Source organism: Salvelinus alpinus, chromosome 23, assembly GCF_045679555.1.
Source record: "Salvelinus alpinus chromosome 23, SLU_Salpinus.1, whole genome shotgun sequence".
Classification (NCBI taxonomy): Eukaryota; Metazoa; Chordata; class Actinopteri; order Salmoniformes; family Salmonidae; genus Salvelinus; species Salvelinus alpinus.
In genome coordinates this window covers 2,943,372-2,965,103 of record NC_092108.1, presented here as the reverse complement: position 1 = coordinate 2,965,103, position 21,732 = coordinate 2,943,372, and the positions used below count along the sequence as shown (strand labels likewise).

The following is a 21,732-nucleotide window of genomic DNA, read 5'->3' as shown; positions in this document are numbered from 1 at the left end:
TAAACTGGAAAGGCTCAATAATGGTTTGACGCCTTAGCAGCGACACCTTGACAAGACTGGGAGGACTGACAACAAACCCAACTATAATTAAATCGAGGACAGGCTAACTGAATGAACGGACAAAGACAAAACATTTATAACAAAAATAACTTGTGGAAGGGCCTGGTCTCCGGAGATTATCCTTGGTTCCAGATGCCAGTCGCCCCATGTGGGGCAGAAGCAGGTGAAACAAATATAGATGCCTGAACAAAGAGCAGATGGTTTCAGATCAGGTCTCTGGGGGGGGGGGGCAACATGTTAAAAACAGATGAAACAGATCAGGTCTCTGGGGGGGGGGTGGGGAACACGTTAAAAACAGAAAAAACAGATCAGGTCTCTGGGGGGGGGGGGGGGCAACAAGTTAAAAACAGATGAAACAGATCAGGTCTCTGGGGGGGGGGGGGGGGGGACACACACGTTATAAACAGATGAAACAGATCAGGTCTCTGGGGGGGGGGGGGGCACACACACGTTATAAACAGAAAAAACAGATCAGGTCTCTGGGGGGGGGGGGGCACGTTCAAAACAGGTGAAACAGATCAGGTCTCTGGGGGGGGGGGGGGGAACACATTAAAAACAGATGAAACAGATCAGGTCTCTGGGGGGGGGGGGACACACGTTAAAAACAGAAGAAACAGATCAGGTCTCTGGGGGGGGGGGGACACACGTTAAAAACAGAAGAAACAGATCAGGTCTCTGGGGGGGGGGGACACACGTTATAAACAGAAGAAACAGATCAGGTCTCTGGGGGGGGGGGCACACACGTTAAAAACAGAAGAAACAGATCAGGTCTCTGGGGGGGGGGGGACACACGTTAAAAACAGAAGAAACAGATCAGGTCTCTGGGGGGGGGGGGACACACGTTAAAAACAGAAGAAACAGATCAGGTCTCTGGGGGGGGGGGGACACACGTTAAAAACAGATGAAACAGATCAGGTCTCTGGGGGGGGGGGGGGGGAACACGTTAAAAACAGATGAAACAGAAGTAAGACATTTTTATTAAAATCACTGTCAAAAGAAAATTCACCACCTTTTATAAAACACTAATTTAAAAACGTGGTGAGATTTAATTTTTGCAATATGCTGCAAGCATCACAGCCAAGATCACGAGACAAGGCGAGAGAGAGCAAATGTTCCAATATGCTGCACGCATCACACCCGAGATGTTAACGAGACAAGACGAGAGAGAGAAAAAGTTCCAAAGTATTTACCAGATTTTGTTCCTGTATCGAAAAAAGGTGGTACATTTGCTGTGACTGTGGAGTTTCAGTAGCCTAGGTACCAGTCTGTTTGTGATTTCATTCTACTCCTTGCCAGTCCATGTCATATGGTTGAATGATTGCACAAACAGACTGGTACCCAGGCTAGCGTTTCATTACAATACAGCATTTACTGTTTATAAACCAAAGACACCAAAAGGAACAGTAAAATCTGAATCCAATTCAGTGAATTCAGTCAAAGAATTCCAACGATTCCCAATATGATGAAAACATGACCATAATCTACACTGGAATAGTAACTATGATAAAACAAGACTATAATCTACACTGGAATAGTAACTATGATAAAACAAGACTATAATCTACACTGGAATAGTAACTATGATAAAACAAGGCTATAATCTACACTGGAATAGTAACTATGATAAAAACAAGACTATAATCTACACTGGAACAGTAACTATGATAAAACAAGACTATAATCTACACTGGAATAGTAACTATGATAAAACAAGACTATAATCTACACTGGAATAGTAACTATGATAAAACAAGACTATAATCTACACTGGAATAGTAACTATGATAAAACAAGACTATAATCTACACTGGAATAGTAACTATGATAAAACATGACTATAATCTACACTGGAATAGTAACTATGATAAAACATGACCATAATCTACACTGGAATAGTAACTATGATAAAAACAAGACTATAATCTACACTGGAACAGTAACTATGATAAAACAAGACTATAATCTACACTGGAATAGTAACTATGATAAAACAAGACTATAATCTACACTGGAATAGTAACTATGATAAAACAAGACTATAATCTACACTGGAATAGTAACTATGATAAAACAAGACTATAATCTACACTGGAATAGTAACTATGATAAAACAAGACTATAATCTACACTGGAATAGTAACTATGATAAAAACAAGACTATAATCTACACTGGAACAGTAACTATGATAAAACAAGACTATAATCTACACTGGAATAGTAACTATGATAAAACAAGACTATGATCTACACTGGAATAGTAACTATGATAAAACAAGACTATAATCTACACTGGAATAGTAACTATGATAAAACAAGACTATAATCTACAATGGAATAGTAACTATGATAAAACAAGACTATAATCTACACTGGAATAGTAACGATGATAGAAATGTGACCATAATCTACATGGGATATTAACTATGATAAGAAATTACAGATAGATACTATACATATTGGATGTAATATACACTTCAAAAATAGATATACAACTACTGTAGCTACATAGACATATCACTACTGTAGATACATAGATATATCACTACTGTAGATACATAGACATATCACTACTGTAGCTACATAGACATATCACTACTGTACCTACATAGATATATCACTACTGTAGATACATAAATATATCACTACTGTAGCTACATAGACATATCACTACTGTAGATACATAGATATATCACTACTGTAGATACATAGACATATCACTACTGTAGCTACATAGACATATCACTACTGTAGCTACATAGATATATCACTACTGTAGATACATAGATATATCACTACTGTAGATACATAGATATATCACTACTGTAGCTACATAGACATATCACTACTGTAGCTACATAGATATATCACTACTGTAGATACATAGATATATCACTACTGTAGATACATAGATATATCACTACTGTAGATACATAGATATATCACTACTGTAGATACATAGATATATCACTACTGTAGATACATAGATATATCACTACTGTAGATACATAGATATATAGAAATAGAAATGGAACTAGAAATAGAACTAGAAATGGAACTAGAACTAGAAATATAACTAGAAATATAACTAGAAATGGAACTAGAAATTGAAATAGAACTAGAAATGGAACTAGAAATAGAACTAGAAATGGAACTAGAACTAGAAATGGAATTAGAACTAGAACTAGAAATGGAATTAGAACTAGAACTAGAAATGGAACTAGAACTAGAAATGGAATTAGAACTAGAACTAGAAATGGAACTAGAAATGGAACTAGAAATAGAACTAGAAATGGAACTAGAACTAGAAATGGAACTAGAACTAGAACTAGAAATGGAACTAGAAATAGAAATAGAAATAGAACTAGACCTAGAAATGGAAATAGAACTAGAAATATAACTAAAAATATAACTAGAACTAGAAATAGAAATAGAACTAGACCTAGAAATGGAAATAGAACTAGAAATATAACTAAAAATATAATTAGAACTAGAAATTGAAATAAAAATACAAATAGCTATGATAAGTGCAGCCCCGACATGTGTGGCACTGCAATTATTAACTTGACGCAGTACGCAGGATCGCCATTTTGCATTTGCATTCTTGTGTTGTGGATGTACGGTATATATGAATCATATCCATGGGTGAAAGCAAGGCGGTGCAGTCCGGTACGGTATCCCAATAAAATAAATAGTGGGGGTATACCTTACCAGTAGAAAATTAGCCTATCAAAATATATAAAACAAAATGTCCAGAAAACTATTACTTCACTACGTACCATCAGTGTCACGTTCCTGACCTGTTTTCTGTTGTTTTGTATGTGTGTGATGGTCAGGGCGTGAGTTTTGGGTGGGCAGTCTATGTTTTCTGTTTCTATGTTGGTTTTGGGTTGCCTGGTATGGCTCTTAATTAGAGGCAGGTGTTTTGCGTTTTCCTCTAATTGAGAGTCATATTAAGGTAGGTTGTTCTCACTGTTTGTTTGTGGGTGATTGTCGCTGTGTCTGTGTATTTTGCACCACACGGTACTGTCTCGTCTCGTTCGTTCGTTCGTTCGTTCGGTCGTTCCTGTTTATGTGTTCCTCGTTTCATGTAAGTTCATAGTTTAGGTCTGTCTAGTTCGTTTTGTTATTTTGTTAATCATTCAAGTGTATTTCGTTTCGTGTTTTTCCGTCTTGTCAAATAAACATTATGTATTCATCACCCGCTGCGCCTTGGTCAACTCACTCACCGAGGGACGGCCGTTACAATCAGTGGCATAAATAATGAGTGAATGGACTTGAAAACAGGCGCTATAGCCTACGCTCCAAAATGCCATGTGGTTGGACTAGAACACTAACATTTTGCCAAGGCAGAGATAAGTGGCCGAGACGTGTGTGAACAGCTGTGGACGTATAAATTCCGGCCTAATGATCTGTGGTGTTTCTGATGTCTCTTTCATTCACTACTGTTTGGAGGCTGGAGTTATATTACGAGTGGAATGAACACGCGTGGGTAGCCTAGTAAAGGAGCTCTCTAAAATGATTGTTTATGCCACAATAAAACGTCATACATTTTAAAAGGTAAAGGAGAAATCTTTTACGACTACGCCCACAGTGATCCTATTGAATTAATAGGGATTCTATATGTCATTCTATGATTAGACCCCGAGCACGTGCACACATAGGAGTTCCCGTACCGGGAAGAAATGACATCTACTTTCCCCCCTGACCATATCCCAACCACAACTCAACCATACATACATAGATGCTTATCAAGGACACTTGATGTGAAAAATAAAGTGCTTCACCACAAAAACAAAAATCAAAAAATACATTTTTCATCAAAACAAAAACAGAGACAGTTTAAATGGTTCAATGGACAAAATGGCAAAAGAACAACAACATTGAGTTAAGATAACAGACATGACTAAGAGGCTACATAGGAGGGTAGCTACATAGGAGAGAGGCTACGTAGGAGGGGGGCTACGTAGGAGAGAGGCTACATAGGAGGGAGGCTACATAGGAGGGTAGCTACATAGGAGAGAGGCTACATAGGAGGGGGGCTACGTAGGAGAGAGGCTACATAGGAGGGGGCTACGTAGGAGAGAGGCTACATAGGAGGGGGCTACGTAGGAGAGATGCTACATAGGAGGGAGGCTACATAGGAGGGTAGCTACATAGGAGAGAGGATACATAGGAGGGGACTACGTAGGAGAGAGGCTACATAGGAGGGAGGCTACATAGGAGGGTAGCTACACAGGAGAGAGGCTACATAGGAGGGGGGCTACGTAGGAGAGAGGCTACATAGGAGGGGGGCTACATAGGAGGGTAGCTACATAGGAGAGAGGCTACATAGGAGGGGGGCTACGTAGGAGAGAGGCTACATAGGAGGGTAGCTACATAGGAGAGAGGCTATATAGGAGAGAGGCTATATAGGGGGGGGGGCTACGTAGGAGAGATATAGGGGGGGGCTACATAGGAGGGAGGCTACATAGGAGAGAGGCTACATAGGAGAGAGGCTACACAGGAGGGAGGCTACATTGGAGAGAGGCTACATAAGAGGGGGGCTACATTGGAGAGATGCTACATAGGAGGGAGGCTACATAGATATATGGATTGAGTTCACACAGAGGACCTCTAAATAGATTGAGATCACACAGAGGACCTCTAAATAGATTGAGATCACACAGAGGACCTCTAAATAGATCAGGATCACACAGAGGACCTCTAAATAGATTGAGATCACACAGAGGACCTCTAAATAGATTGAGATCACACAGAGGACCTCTAAATAGATTGAGATCACACAGAGGGCAAATGGAGCTAAAGGGGAGCTAAGGGGTACAGGGACGGTGACGGGGTGCTAAAATGGGACAGGGGTGTTAAAATCCACAGACTCTCTCTCATCTGGCCTCTTATGTTACCGACAGAGCTCTACACTTCTGACTACTAGTGGACTGTGGATGGTCTGGTTTCTGAGTTTAATCTGATAGCAAATGGACGCTTGGTGTGCCGTTCACTTGTCTTATTACCAGCTACGTGATAAAGTGAGAAAGGAGATACTTAAAGTGTAAGTCGCTCTGGATAAGAGCGTCTGCTAAATGACGTAACGTGTGAAACGTAAAGTCTGCTGCAGTGGGCCAGAACGCTGACTTGATCTGCCAGAGGATGTCATCACAATAACAGGCTGATTGGAACAGTATAAAACACCTACGTGATATAGTACATATGTACATTGAGTCGGATACAAAAGCATGCTACTGTATACTGTAGGGACGTCAATATGCAGGGATCACACGGACAGAGACATGCAGCTGACAAAATCAGACATACCAACAAAACTCAATTATCTCTCCTGTCTCCCAGGAGACTTGTTCACTTGGCTTCACTGATTTGAAAGGAAATGACTGGTTCTGTGTAGGAAACGTGGTGGAAAATCCCTCTTGCCCATGCCTCTACCAATCCAATGCTTTTACACTTGGATTCACACTTCTGGATAAAGTACACATAATTGGGACTCACAAATGGACTCGACCACAGGGTCAGGTAAATGTAGGTCTTGGCTACATGGACAGAGACACGGAACAGATGAATTTAAGGGGGGAAAAGACGATGTGTGATAGTTAAGAGTGCACTGAAGTCTATGTACAACACTGTACTGTATCATAACATTCACTCACAGGCACAAAATGACCATGGATGGATAGATAGATAGAGATATATATATATATATATATATATATATATATAGATATAGAGAGAGAGAGAGAGAGAGAGAGAGAGAGAGAGAGAGAGAGAGAGAGAGAGAGAGAGAGAGAGAGAGAGAGAGAGAGAGAGAGAGAGAGAGAGAGAGAGAGAGAGAGAGAGCAGTGGAGGCTGCTGGAGACTGCTGGAGGGCAGGGGAGGCTGCTGGAGGCTGCTGGAGGGGAGGACGGCTCATAATAATGTCTGGAACGGAGCGAATGGAATGGCATCAAACACCTGGAAACCATGGAAACCATGGAAACCATGTGTTTGATGTATCTGACACCATTCCACTGATTCCTCTCCAGCCGTTACTACGAGCCCGTCCTCCCCAATTAAGGTGCCACCAACCTCCTGTGATAGATAGATAGGGTTCTGACTGCAGACATCATATACAGGAAATATCTTCATCTCTCTTCATCTGTATTTTAGAACCAAAACATTTCAAATGTGCACAGTAGCTAGCTCTGCCTGCAGTTGCTGGGTTGTTGTCTCTCACGTTGTCAAACGAATGACGGCACATCACATGGTACAGAGGGTGAAAACCACCTAGGAATACATACCAAACGGAACCCCGATCCCTGTGTAGTGCACTATACAGTATTAGGGAATAGGGTGCTGTTTAGGACTCACTCCTATCGCTCTGTGCTCTGTAATAAATGACTAGCGGGCAGGCTGCGGTGATTATCCTGCCGACACAGGAACGGCTCATTGTCCGGTGTAACATCCTTTCACAGCATTAACGTTACAACAACACCGATCGAGTGACGTCTTCGCTTTGATACATCGATGTCAACGGGAGCAGAATACCACGCTCCGAATGGCTCCCTATTCCCCACAGGGCTCTGGGCAAACGGAGTGCACTACATTGGGAATAGGGAGCCACATGGGACTCACCCTAAGTGAACGTTGGAGGACGTTAGTATTGACCCCATGGTAGCACCAAGGAGGCTCTGGCTCTGCTCGTGGATTTCAGCCTAGTTTGTTAATCATGTAGAAAAGAAAGGGAACATTGCCAGTCTGTTTGTCTCCTAAACCAGATGAAGGACTGAATAAACACATCTTGCCTGCGTCCCAAAGAGCACCCGAATCTCTATACAGTGCATTACTCTTGACCAGAGCCCTATAGTCAGCCCTATGGTCAGCCCTATGGTCAGCTCTATGATCCGCCCTATAGTCAGCCCTATAGTCAGCCCTATGGTCAGCCCTATAGTCAGCCCTATAGTCAGCCCTATGGTCAGCCTTATAGTAAGCCTATAGTCAGCCCTATGGACAGCCCTATGGTCAGCCCTATGGTCATCCCTATAGTCAGCCCTATGGCCAGCATTATGGTCAGCCTTATAGTCAGCCCTATGGTCAGCCCTATAGTCAGCCCTATAGTCAGCCCTATGGCCAGCATTATGGTCAGCCTTATAGTCAGCCCAACGGTCAGCCTTATAGTCAGCCCTATGGTCAGCCCTATGGTCAGCCCTATAGTCAGCCCTATAGTCAGCCCTATAGTCAGCCCTATGGTCATCCTTATGGTCAGCCCTATAGTCAGTCCTATAGTCAGCCCTATAGTCAGCCCTATGGTCAGCCTTATAGTCAGCCCTATGGTCAACCTTATAGTCAGCCCTATAGTCAGCCCTATGGTCAGCCCTATAGTCAGCCCTATAGTCAGCCCTATAGTCAGCCCTATGGTCAGCCTTATGGTCAGCCCTATAGTCAGCCCGATGGTCAGCCTTATAGTCAGCCTTATAGTCAGCCCAACGGTCAGCCTTATAGTCAGCCCTATGGTCAGCCCTATGGTCAGCCCTATAGTCAGCCCTATAGTCAGCCCTATGGTCAGCCTTATAGTCAGCCCTATAGTCAGCCCTATAGTCAGCCCTATGGTCAGCCCTATAGTCAGTCCTATAGTCAGCCCTATAGTCAGCCCTATATTGAGCCCTATAGTCAGCCCTATAGTCAGCCCTATAGTCAGCCCTATGGTCAGCCTTATAGTCAGCCCTATAGTCAGCCCTATGGTCAGCCCTATAGTCAGCCCTATGGTCAGCCCTATAGTCAGCCCTATGGTCAGCTCTATAGTCAGCACTATGGTCAGCCTTATGGTCAGCCCTATAGTCAGCCCTATGGTCAGCCCTATAGTCAGCCCTATGGTCAGCCTTATGGTCAGCCCTATAGTCAGCCCTATGGTCAGCCCTATAGTCAGCCCTATGGTCAGTCTTATGGTCAGCCCTATAGTCAGCCCTATGGTCAGCCTTATGGTCAGCCCTATAGTCAGCCCTATGGTCATCCTTATGGTCAGCCCTATAGTCAGCCCTATGGTCATCCTTATGGTCAGCCCTATAGTCAGCCCTATGGTCAGCCCTATAGTCAGCCCTATGGTCATCCTTATGGTCAGCACTATAGTCAGTCCTATGGTCAGCCCTATAGTCAGTCCTATAGTCAGCCCTATAGTCAGCCCTATGGTGAGCCTTATAGTCAGCCTATAGTCAGCCCTATGGTCAGCCCTATGGTCAGCCCTATGGTCATCCCTATAGTCAGCCCTATGGCCAGCATTATGGTCAGCCTTATAGTCAGCCCTATGGTCAGCCCTATAGTCAGCCCTATAGTCAGCCCTATGGCCAGCATTATGGTCAGCCTTATAGTCAGCCCAACGGTCAGCCTTATAGTCAGCCCTATGGTCAGCCCTATGGTCAGCCCTATAGTCAGCCCTATAGTCAGCCCTATGGTCATCCTTATGGTCAGCCCTATAGTCAGTCCTATAGTCAGCCCTATAGTCAGCCCTATAGTCAGCCCTATGGTCAGCCTTATAGTCAGCCCTATGGTCAGCCCTATAGTCAGCCCTATAGTCAGCCCTATGGTCATCCTTATGGTCAGCCCTATAGTCAGTCCTATAGTCAGCCCTATAGTCAGCCCTATAGTCAGCCCTATGGTCAGCCTTATAGTCAGCCCTATTGTCAGCCCTATAGTCAGTCCTATAGTCAGCCCTATGGTCAGCCTTATAGTCAGCCCTATGGTCAGCCCTATGGTCAGCCCTATGGTCAGCCCTATGGTCATCCCTATAGTCAGCCCTATGGCCAGCATTATGGTCAGCCTTATAGTCAGCCCTATGGTCAGCCCTATAGTCAGCCCTATGGCCAGCATTATGGTCAGCCTTATAGTCAGCCCAACGGTCAGCCTTATAGTCAGCCCTATGGTCAGCCCTATGGTCAGCCATATAGTCAGCCCTATAGTCAGCCCTATGGTCATCCTTATGGTCAGCCCTATAGTCAGTCCTATAGTCAGCCCTATAGTCAGCCCTATAGTCAGCCCTATGGTCAGCCTTATAGTCAGCCCTATGGTCAGCCCTATAGTCAGCCCTATAGTCAGTCCTATAGTCAGTCCTATAGTCAGCCCTATAGTCAGCCCTATAGTCAGCCCTATAGTCAGCCCTATGGTCAGCCTTATAGTCAGCCCTATAGTCAGCCCTATAGTCAGCCCTATAGTCAGCCCTATATTGAGCCCTATAGTCAGCCCTATAGTCAGCCCTATAGTCAGCCCTATGGTCAGCCTTATAGTCAGCCCTATAGTCAGCCCTATAGTCAGCCCTATAGTCAGCCCTATAGTCAGCCCTATGGTCAGCCCTATAGTCAGCCCTATGGTCAGCCCTATAGTCAGCCCTATGGTCAGCCCTATAGTCAGCCCTATGGTCAGCACTATGGTCAGCCTTATGGTCAGCCCTATAGTCAGCCCTATGGTCAGCCCTATAGTCAGCCCTATGGTCAGCCTTATGGTCAGCCCTATAGTCAGCCCTATGGTCAGCCCTATAGTCAGCCCTATGGTCAGTCTTATGGTCAGCCCTATAGTCAGCCCTATGGTCAGCCTTATGGTCAGCCCTATAGTCAGCCCTATGGTCATCCTTATGGTCAGCCCTATAGTCAGCCCTATGGTCATCCTTATGGTCAGCCCTATAGTCAGCCCTATGGTCAGCCCTATAGTCAGCCCTATAGTCAGCCCTATGGTCATCCTTATGGTCAGCACTATAGTCAGTCCTATGGTCAGCCCTATAGTCAGTCCTATAGTCAGCCCTATAGTCAGCCCTATAGTCAGCCCTATAGTCAGCCCTATGGCCAGCATTATGGTCAGCCTTATAGTCAGCCCTATGGTCAGCCCTATAGTCAGCCCTATAGTCAGCCCTATGGCCAGCATTATGGTCAGCCTTATAGTCAGCCCAACGGTCAGCCATATAGTCAGCCCTATAGTCAGCCCTATGGTCAGTCTTATGGTCAGCCCTATAGTCAGCCCTATGGTCAGCCTTATGGTCAGCCCTATAGTCAGCCCTATGGTCATCCTTATGGTCAGCCCTATAGTCAGCCCTATGGTCATCCTTATGGTCAGCCCTATAGTCAGCCCTATGGTCAGCCCTATAGTCAGCCCTATAGTCAGCCCTATGGTCATCCTTATGGTCAGCCCTATAGTCAGTCTTATAGTCAGCCCTATAGTCAGCCCTATAGTCAGCCCTATAGTCAGCCCTATGGTCATCCTTATGGTCAGCCCTATAGTCAGTCTTATAGTCAGCCCTATAGTCAGCCCTATGGTCAGCCTTATAGTCAGCCCTATAGTCAGCCCTATGGTCAGCCCTATAGTCAGCCCTATAGTCAGCCCTATAGTCAGTCCTATAGTCAGTCCTATAGTCAGCCTTATAGTCAGCCCTATAGTCAGCCCTATAGTCAGCCCTATAGTGAGCCCTATAGTCAGCCCTATAGTCAGCCCTATAGTCAGCCATATGGTCAGCCCTATGGTCAGCCTTATAGTCAGCCCTATAGTCAGCCCTATAGTCAGCCCTATAGTCAGCCCTATAGTCAGCCTTATAGTCAGCCTTATAGTCAGCCCTATAGTCAGCCCTATGGTCAGCCCTATAGTCAGCCCTATGGTCAGCCCTATAGTCAGCCCTATGGTCAGCTCTATAGTCAGCACTATGGTCAGCCTTATGGTCAGCCCTATAGTCAGCCCTATGGTCAGCCCTATAGTCAGCCCTATGGTCAGCCTTATGGTCAGCCCTATAGTCAGCCCTATGGTCAGCCCTATAGTCAGCCCTATGGTCAGTCTTATGGTCAGCCCTATAGTCAGCCCTATGGTCAGCCTTATGGTCAGCCCTATAGTCAGCCCTATGGTCATCCTTATGGTCAGCCCTATAGTCAGCCCTATGGTCATCCTTATGGTCAGCCCTATAGTCAGCCCTATGGTCAGCCCTATAGTCAGCCCTATAGTCAGCCCTATAGTCAGCCCTATGGTCATCCTTATGGTCAGCCCTATAGTCAGTCCTATAGTCAGTCCTATGGTCAGCCCTATAGTCAGTCCTATAGTCAGCCCTATAGTCAGCCCTATAGTCAGCCCTATAGTCAGCCCTATAGTCAGCCCTATAGTCAGCCCTATAGTCAGCACTATAGTCAGCCCTATAGTCAGCCCTATGGTCATCCTTATGGTCAGCCCTATAGTCAGCCCTATGGTCAGCCCTATAGTCAGCCCTATAGTCAGCCCTATAGTCAGCCCTATGGTCATCCTTATGGTCAGCCCTATAGTCAGTCCTATAGTCAGTCCTATGGTCAGCCCTATAGTCAGTCCTATAGTCAGCCCTATAGTCAGCCCTATAGTCAGCCCTATAGTCAGCCCTATAGTCAGCCCTATAGTCAGCCCTATAGTCAGCACTATAGTCAGCCCTATAGTCAGCCCTATGGTCAGCCTTATAGTCAGCCCTATGGTCAGCCCTATAGTCAGCCCTATAGTCAGCACTATAGTCAGCCCTATAGTCAGCCCTATGGGCCCTGGTTAAAGAAATGCTCTATATAGGGAATAGGGCACCATTTGAGACACCCCTGGTAGCCAGTCAGTAGACAGTCAGAAAGGGGGTACAGCCAGACAGCGGAGAATAAAGTAGTGTAGCTGGTCAGAGATCGGTAACAGGCCTCTATCAACACCCAGACTGACATAGAATAACAACATCTTGGAGAGTTCAGACTTGTGTGATACATACTGTACAGGGCTTCAGCACATCTAAAGGACCCTATTCCCTACATAGTGCACTACCTATAGGGCCCTGGTCAAAAGCAGTGCACTATGTAGGGAATAGGGTGCCATTATGGAGACTGCCTGTGTGTAGCTACTGTAGAGATGAAGAACAGTTTGTTGGTTTCGTTCTTTTCTTATGCCGTATCTGTTGAGTTGAGCTATCTGTCCTTTGTCATTCACCAACCTTTACAACATCAAAGCAGTAGATGATTGGAGGTCAAGAAAGACCCCTGCTCCGGAGCTCCTTTATGACATCACATTTTCTCCAGCTCAGAGTTCTAGAAGAGGTCAACAGAGTTCTAGAAGATGACAACAGAGTTCTAGAAGATGACAACAGAGTTCTAGAAGATGACAACAGAGTTCTAGAAGATGACAACAGAGTTCTAGAAGATGACAACAGAGTTCTAGAAGATGACAACAGAGTTCTAGAAGATGACAACAGAGTTCTAGAAGAGGTCAACAGAGTTCTAGAAGATGACAACAGAGTTCTAGAAGATGACAACAGAGTTCTAGAAGATGACAACAGAGTTCTAGAAGATGACAACAGAGTTCTAGAAGATGACAACAGAGTTCTAGAAGATGACAACAGAGTTCTAGAAGATGACAACAGAGTTCTAGAAGATGACAACAGAGTTCTAGAAGATGACAACAGACATTCAATGAGTGGAGAAATAGTTTCTTCTTCATGTTGTTTCTCTAATGGGATGGAGGGATGAGCCTGTCCTGCAGTGGCCAGATTGTTTTAGTGAACAGAAGGCCTTGGTTCATGGTTCATGGCTCAGTGAGGACACGGAGGGACATGGAGGGACCACCCTCCACCATCTACGTTTCAGCCCAGGATGGGTATCTGGTTTCAGTGCTACAGTCAGGCAAGCAGTGGGACGGGAATTACAACCCCTCAGACTACAGGCTCAGTGGTAATGGACGGACTGGGATTGCAGAACGATGTGTGCATTCTGACTGTACATTTCAGTGTCATATACACCTAGGCAACGCCAGGGGAGGGAGACGTGCCTATATAGTGCATTACTTTTGACCAGGGCCCGATAGTGCACTATATAGGGGATAGGGTGTCATTTGGGACACTGCTCTGGTGTAATGGTAGTGGCCCTGCGTTCTCCCTGTCCCTGGATGATGAGGTGGACATGGCTGTGTGATGTCATCAATAATGGCCCTCCTCCAGACCTCCCGGCTATCTGCGGTCCCTCCGGGTCACGACAGTTTCCATGGCGGGTTGTAGAACTTAATGGAGTGTGTTCTGGCCCACTTGGCGAAGACGGCCTTCTCTGTGATGAAACGGTGGCCGCCGTACGGAGCGCTCTCGTGGAGGAGATACTCTGCACACTCATCACGACTACCGGCTTCATAGTAGTGGTATGGGACCTTACGGTACCCCTCTGACCTGGAGGGGAGAGGGAGAGAGAGAGAGAGAGAGAGAGAGAGAGAGAGAGAGAGAGAGAGAGAGAGAGAGAGAGAGAGAGAGAGAGAGAGAGAGAGAGAGAGTGAGAGTGAGAGAGAGTTGTTGGGGGAGAGAGAGAGAGATAGAGGGAGAAGGGGAGAGAGAGAGAGAAGGGGAGAGAGAGAGATAAGGGGAGAGAGAGAGAGAGAGAGAGAGAGAGAGAGAGAGAGAGAGAGAGAGAGAGAGAGAGAGAGAGAGAGAGAGAGAGAGAAGTAGGATGAAAGAGACAATGTTTCCATGCAATAGTGAAGGTGTATACTTAGCAGTAGAAAGCCTTAACAGTTTAACCACTAACCAGTTAACATATCAAACCTTACAAATTCAAGCTAAAAACCTAAGAAAATGTACCTGCAATGTTAAATGGTTTGATGAAGAGTGCATAAACCTAAGAAAGAAATTGAGAAACCTATCCAACCAAAAACACAGAAAACCAGAACATACGCCTTTACCTTAGGGAACATTAAAACAGTACAGAAATACAGTACAAAAACACAAAGGTCTGAAAACAGCTCATTGTGATTGAAGAATCCATAGAATCAGGTCACTTCTGGGAAAGTTATAAAACACTGAACAAACAACAACATTTAGAGCTAACTGTCCAAAATGGAGATGTATGAATAAACCACTTCTCCAACCTCTTTGATCATATGTGACCCGTTTCAGGAAAACTAGGTGTATTTTTTGCAAATAATGACTTCACAGGAGAGCCATTTTTTATTTATTTAAAAATAATGTCAAAATGCAAAAAAAATTCTTGCAGAAATGCCTACTGGAACATGTGAACTTTAACAAACTTGTATGCCATCTGTAAATACGAATTAAATTGTTAAATTACGAGCCTTGTTGGTTAAGCCACAGAAAAAGTCAGCAACCTTCCCACTAGCCAAGATTGGCTGAGATAATGAGTGGGCTGGACATGCTGAGAGAGGAGTTCGGATTGGTCTGCCATATAGAGGCTTCTGTCTATTTGAGCTGGTCAGTCTGTGTTGGTAATCCTGTAGAACGCGGTTTTAGAAAAAATGTCTCATGTAGTGGAGCTGCATAAGAGTTTTGAAATCAGTTCATTAGAGTCTGATAGCTAAAGAGATGGAGAAAACACCTGTCTCTGGATTACATCTTCAAACTAAAGGCAACTGTGGCATCGCATCTCTCCACTTTCTGGAGTGTTTTGAAATCAGTTCATTAGAGTCTGATATCTAAGGAGATGGAGGAAACACCAGTCTCCGGATGTTTGTACAGATGAACGTGGTACCTTCAGGAGTTTGGAAATTGCTCCCAAGGATGAACCAGACTTGTGGAGGTCTACAATTTTTTTCTGAGGTCTTGGCTGATTTTTTTTAAATTTTCCCATGATGTCAAGCAAAGAGGCACTGAGTTTGAAGGTAGGCCTTGAAATACATCCACAGGTACACCTCCATTTGACTCAAATTATGTCAATTAGCCTATCAGAAGGTTCTAAAGCCATGACATAATTTTCTGGAATTTTCCAAGCTGTTTAAAGGCACAGTCAACTTAGTGTATGTAAACTTCTTACCCACTGGAATTGTGATACAGTGAATTATAAGTGAAATAATCTGTCTGTAAACAATTGTTGAAAAAATTACTTGTGTCATGCACAAAGTAGATGTTCTAACCGACTTGTTAACAAGAAATGTGTAGAGTGGTTGAAAAACGAGTGTAGTGTATGTAAACTTCTGACTTCCGTATCTCAGAAAGCCATTTGCTTTGCTAGTTATAGCCTAACGTTAGCTAACTAGCTAACATTGAACCTAGTTGGTTAGCTTTAGCCACCTGCAGATTCATACATGTTAGCATTTCCACATTCAAAACAACTCGGAACTCAAAAATCTGAGGTCAAATCATGACGTCAGTGATCTTCAGGTGGGAAAGTCGGCGCTCTAGAAAGAACCCCGAGTTCCCGAGTTGGAATTCCGAGTTGGATGACCTTTCAAATCAATTTTTCCCAGTCGGAACTTGTTTTTTCCCCCCGAGTTCCCAGTTATTTTGAATGCACTGAAGTCGAAAGTCTGAGATTTCCTAGTTCCCAGTTATTTTGAATGCACTGAAGTCGAAAGTCTGAGATTTCCTAGTTCCCAGTTATTTTGAATGCACTGAAGTCGAAAGTCTGAGATTTCCTAGTTCCCAGCTGTTTTGAATGCACTGAAGTCGAAAGTCTGAGATTTCCTAGTTCCCAGCTGTTTTGAATGCACTGAAGTCGAAAGTCTGAGATTTCCTAGTTCCCAGCTGTTTTGAACGTGGCATTAGAGTGGTATTATGGTTCACTGTTTAACTAGCTAGCTACATGTCTAAACTCCACTATGCAAGTAACAAATTTCACTGTAACATTTACACCTTCTGTATCCTGTGTATGTGACAAATAAACTTAGATTTTATTTGATATAGTGTGTGTTTACCACTGTGAAGAACAACAGTACCTGCACCAAAGTCAGATGAGGCAACAGCCCAAGGATTAGATCAAGTTTATGTTTACTACTACTTTCACCACTTTTAGTCTTGAAAGCTTTGGTTGTTTTCTACACTACCTTTACTCCCTCTGTTTAGCACATGGCCTCACATGTGAATCGTTAAAGAGATGGGTGGGGCTAAGGCTTAATAGGGTGTGAATGGGTGTAGACAAAGAAGAGCTCTCCAGTAGCTGTACCAAAACATTCAAGGATCAATTTTCTCAAAAGTGGGGTTAAAAGTTTGTCAACTTTTAAAGCAAAATGACTTTCCTCTTGTTCCTCAACCGCAGTGTATGATATACCATGTTGTAGCTTTGAGTCTCTACTTTTATCCAATGTAAAAAACACAATTTCAAATTTTGCTGCATAGGACCGAATCCAATTGATGGGTCAAAATTTTGGTTATGGAAAATATATTTAATAGCTGTTTGGATGGAAAAATTATTTTTTTACACTATACTATCTTATTTTGTCCCATAAACTGAAATGAGGCAAACTATTCGTTTTAGCAACCAGAAAATGGCAGAACGATTTCTACATAGTGCACCTTTAATTGACTGTGTTTTGTATCTTAATGTGTATTTAATGTGTATATTGTCTATATTTATGTCTATCTATACTTTCCAGGGCTCATTTGCAAAAGAGTATCAATATGACTTCCTGTTGAAATAAAGGTAGATACACAAACTTGCACACACGCACACACACACACAAACAAACACACACACACACACACACACACACACACACACACACACACACACACACACACACACACACACACACACACACACACACACACACACACACACACACACACACACACACACACACACCTATCCCCCTGAGACCTTGGACAAACATAATAAATAGTTGATGAGGATGGAGTTAAGGAGCTGCTGAGAATGAGACCAGGCAGTTAACCTCCACAGTATCTACTGAGAATGAGACCAGGCAGTTAACCTCCACAGTATCTACTGAGAATGAGACCAGACATATACCTCCACAGTATCTACTGAGAATGAGACCAGACAGCCAACCTCCACAGTATCTACTGAGAATGAGACCAGGCAGTTAACCTCCACAGTATCTACTGAGAATGAGACCAGACATATACCTCCACAGTATCTACTGAGAATGAGACCAGACAGCCAACCTCCACAGTATCTACTGAGAATGAGACCAGGCAGTTAACCTCCACAGTATCTACTGAGAATGAGACCAGGCAGCTAACCTCCACAGTATCTACTGAGAATGAGACCAGGCAGGTAACCTCCACAGAATCTACTGAGAATGAGACCAGACATATACCTCCACAGTATCTACTGAGAATGAGACCAGGCAGCTAACCTCCACAGTATCTACTGAGAATGAGACCAGGCAGCTAACCTCTACAGTATCTTAAGTATGGAGACATAAGTATATTCAATAGGAAGTCACAAACGGCACGCTATTCCCTGTGTACTGCACACGTTTTGACCAGGGCGCATAGGGACATCCATAGGGTTCTGGTCTAAAGTAGTGCACTATATAGGGAATAGGGTTCTATAGGGCTCTGGTGCACTATATAGGGCTCTGGTCTAAAGTAGTGCACTATGTAGGGAATAGGGTTCCGTAGGGCTCTGGTCCAAAAGTAGTGCACTATGTAGGGAATAGGGTGCCGTTTAGGATGCAGGCGTATAGGGACATCCATAGGGTTCTGGTCTAAAGTAGTGCACTATATAGGGAATAGGGTTCTATAGGGCTCTGGTGCACTATATAGGGCTCTGGTAGGATGCTATTCAATCCTACTGGGAATAACTATATATGTATTCACACATTGAGATTCAGCCATTAAATGGATACCCCATTCCCACAGTGAAGGTAGATATTAAATTGATACCCCATTCCTACAGTGAAGGTAGATATTAAATTGGTACCCCATTCCTACAGTGAAGGTGGATATTAAATTGATACCCCATTCCTACAGTGAAGATAGATATTAAATTGATACCCCATTCCCACAGTGAAGGTGAATATTAAATTGATACCCCATTCCTACAGTGAAGGTAGATATTAAATTGATACCCCATTCCCAAAGTGAAGGTGAATATTAAATTGATACCCCATTCCTACAGTGAAGGTAGATATTAAATTGATACCCCATTCCCACAGTGAAGGTGAATATTAAATTGATACCCCATTCCTACAGTGAAGGTAGATATTAAATTGATACCCCATTCCCACAGTGAAGGTGGCTATTAAATTGGTACCCCATTCCTACAGTGAAGGTGGATATTAAATTGATACTCCATTCCTACAGTGAAGGTAGATATTAAATTGATACCCCATTCCTACAGTGAAGGTGAATATTAAATTGATACCCCATTCCCACAGTGAAGGTAGATATTAAATTGATACCCCATTCCTACAGTGAAGGTGAATATTAAATTGGTACCCCATTCCTACAGTGAAGGTGAATATTAAATTGGTACCCCATTCCTACAGTGAAGGTAGATATTAAATTGATACCCCATTCCTACAGTGAAGGTGGATATTAAATTGATACCCCATTCCTACAGTGAAGGTGGATATTAAATTGATACCCCGTTCCCACAGTGAAGATGGAAATTAAATTAATACCCCATTCCTACAGTGAAGGTGGAAATTAAATTGATACCCCATTCCTACAGTGAAGGTGGATATTAAATTGATACCCCATTCCTACAGTGAAGGTAGATATTAAATTGATACCCCATTCCCACAGTGAAGATGGATATTAAATTAATAATCCATTCCCACAGTGAAGGTGGATATTAAATTGATACCCCATTCCCACAGTGAAGATGGATATTAAATTAATAATCCATTCCCACAGTGAAGATGGATATTAAATTAATACCCCATTCCTACAGTGAAGGTGGAAATTAAATTAATACCCCATTCCTACAGTGAAGGTGGAAATTAAATTAATACCCCATTCCTACAGTGAAGGTGGAAATTAAATTAATACCCCATTCCTACAGTGAAGGTGGAAATTAAATTAATACCCCATTCCTACAGTGAAGGTGGATATTAAATTGATACCCCATTCCCACAGTGAAGATGGATATTAAATTAATAATCCATTCCCACAGTGAAGGTGGATATTAAATTGATACCCCATTCCCACAGTGAAGGTGGATATTAAATTAATACCCCATTCCTACAGTGAAGGTGGAAATTAAATGAATACCCCATTCCTACAGTGAAGGTGGAAATTAAATTAATACCCCATTCCTACAGTGAAGATGGAAATTCAATTAATACCCCATTCCTACAGTGAAGGTGGAAATTAAATTAATACCCCATTCCCACAGTGAAGGTGGATATTAAATTAATACTCCATTCCCACAGTGAAGGTGGATATTGGTAAGGTTGTGACTTCATCCAAAGTTAGTCCACTATGTTAGGAATAGGGACATGGTGCCATTTTAATTATAGTTTCTGTGTGCATTCCTTACTGAAGAACAGTAAAGTAAATCAATCAATCAGACGGTGTCTTACTTGCAGTAGGTGTCGTTGATCATGCCGTAGACGTGGATCTCTTTACACATGTCCATGGCCAGGATCAGAGTGAACCAACCGGTGCTGAGGTATGATCCAGACTGGATCCTACACGCACACACACACACACACACACACGCACACACATACACACGGAGAGAGACAGAGAGACGAGAGGTGAGATCACAAATCCCACAGAAATCTTTTTTTTTCACTTCATGGTTGGTTGTTGAAGGTGAATGCCATATATAGGTCGTCATTGGACATAAAAATGTGTTCTTAACTGACTTGCCTAGTTAAATAAAGGTTACGCAAAAAAAAAATATATATATATATATTACTGAGGCAGAGAAATCAAATAGCTTTTCCTCTATCCAAAGGTGACATCGGGTCTGAGATTAATGACAGAAGGTGACATCGGGTCAGTAACTCTGCTTTCCCTGGTTGTGTCCTAAATGGCATCCTATTGGCCAGGTCCCATGGGGAATAAATGGCATCCTATTGGCCAGGTCCCATGGGGAATAAATGGCATCCTATTGGCCAGGTCCCATGGGGAATAAATGGCATCCTATTGGCCAGGTCCCATGGGGAATAAATGGCATCCTATTGGCCAGGTCCCATGGGGAATAAATGGCATCCTATTGGCCAGGTCCCATGGGGAATAAATGGCATCCTATTGGCCAGGTCCCATGGGGAATAAATGGCATCCTATTGGCCAGGTCCCATGGGGAATAAATGGCATCCTATTGGCCAGGTCCCATGGGGAATAAATGGCATCCTATTGGCCAGGTCCCATGGGGAATAAATGGCATCCTATTGGCCAGGTCCCATGGGGAATAAATGGCATCCTATTGGCCAGGTCCCATGGGGAATAAATGGCATCCTATTGGCCAGGTCCCATGGGGAATAAATGGCATCCTATTGACCAGGTCCCATGGGGAATAAATGGCATCCTATTGGCCAGGTCCCATGGGGAATAAATGGCATCCTATTGACCAGGTCCCATGGGGAATAAATGGCATCCTATTGACCAGGTCCCATGGGGAATAAATGGCATCCTATTGGCCAGGTCCCATGGGGAATAAATGGCATCCTATTGGCCAGGTCCCATGGGGAATAAATGGCATCCTATTGGCCAGGTCCCATGGGGAATAAATGGCATCCTATTGGCCAGGTCCCATGGGGAATAAGGTGCCATTTGGGACACAGCCTCTGAGTTGAATTGCCTGCCTGTCCCATGCAGCAGCCAGTCACTGTTGTTAAAACTAAACACGATAAACACTGTTTGTTTGGTGCAATCTGTGCAGCAGGCTTTAGACTGAGGAAAATATATATTCTAAAGACCCAATCCGTTTTTAGATCAATATCAAATCATTTCTGAGTAATAATTAAAGATGCACTATGTAGAAATCATTTCCTGGTTGCTAAAAAATTCAAATACTTAATTTCAGTTTATTTGACTAAACAAGCGAG

General features: G+C 43.5%; 2 protein-coding genes across 3 annotated transcripts in view; one reads left to right on the top strand and one right to left on the bottom strand.

Moving 5' to 3' along the window:
* Nucleotides 1–21,732, top strand: part of LOC139550071 (ubiquitin carboxyl-terminal hydrolase 33-like) — a 570,053-nt gene that overhangs the window by 397,885 nt on the left and 150,436 nt on the right. The gene's annotated exons all lie outside the window — the stretch shown is intronic.
* st6galnac3 (ST6 (alpha-N-acetyl-neuraminyl-2,3-beta-galactosyl-1,3)-N-acetylgalactosaminide alpha-2,6-sialyltransferase 3) overlaps nucleotides 12,290–21,732 on the bottom strand; it is a 69,751-nt gene continuing 60,308 nt past the window's right edge. The window contains exons 5-6 of one of the 2 annotated variants that reach the window (XM_071360661.1): nucleotides 20,260–20,367; nucleotides 12,290–14,212 (exon numbers count right to left, since the gene is read on the bottom strand). In XM_071360661.1, coding sequence (XP_071216762.1) covers nucleotides 14,023–14,212; nucleotides 20,260–20,367 — 298 coding nt within the window. In that variant the 3' untranslated portion in view covers nucleotides 12,290–14,022. The remainder of the gene's footprint in view (nucleotides 14,213–20,259; nucleotides 20,368–21,732) is intronic. The other variant, XM_071360660.1, reaches the window with a different exon arrangement.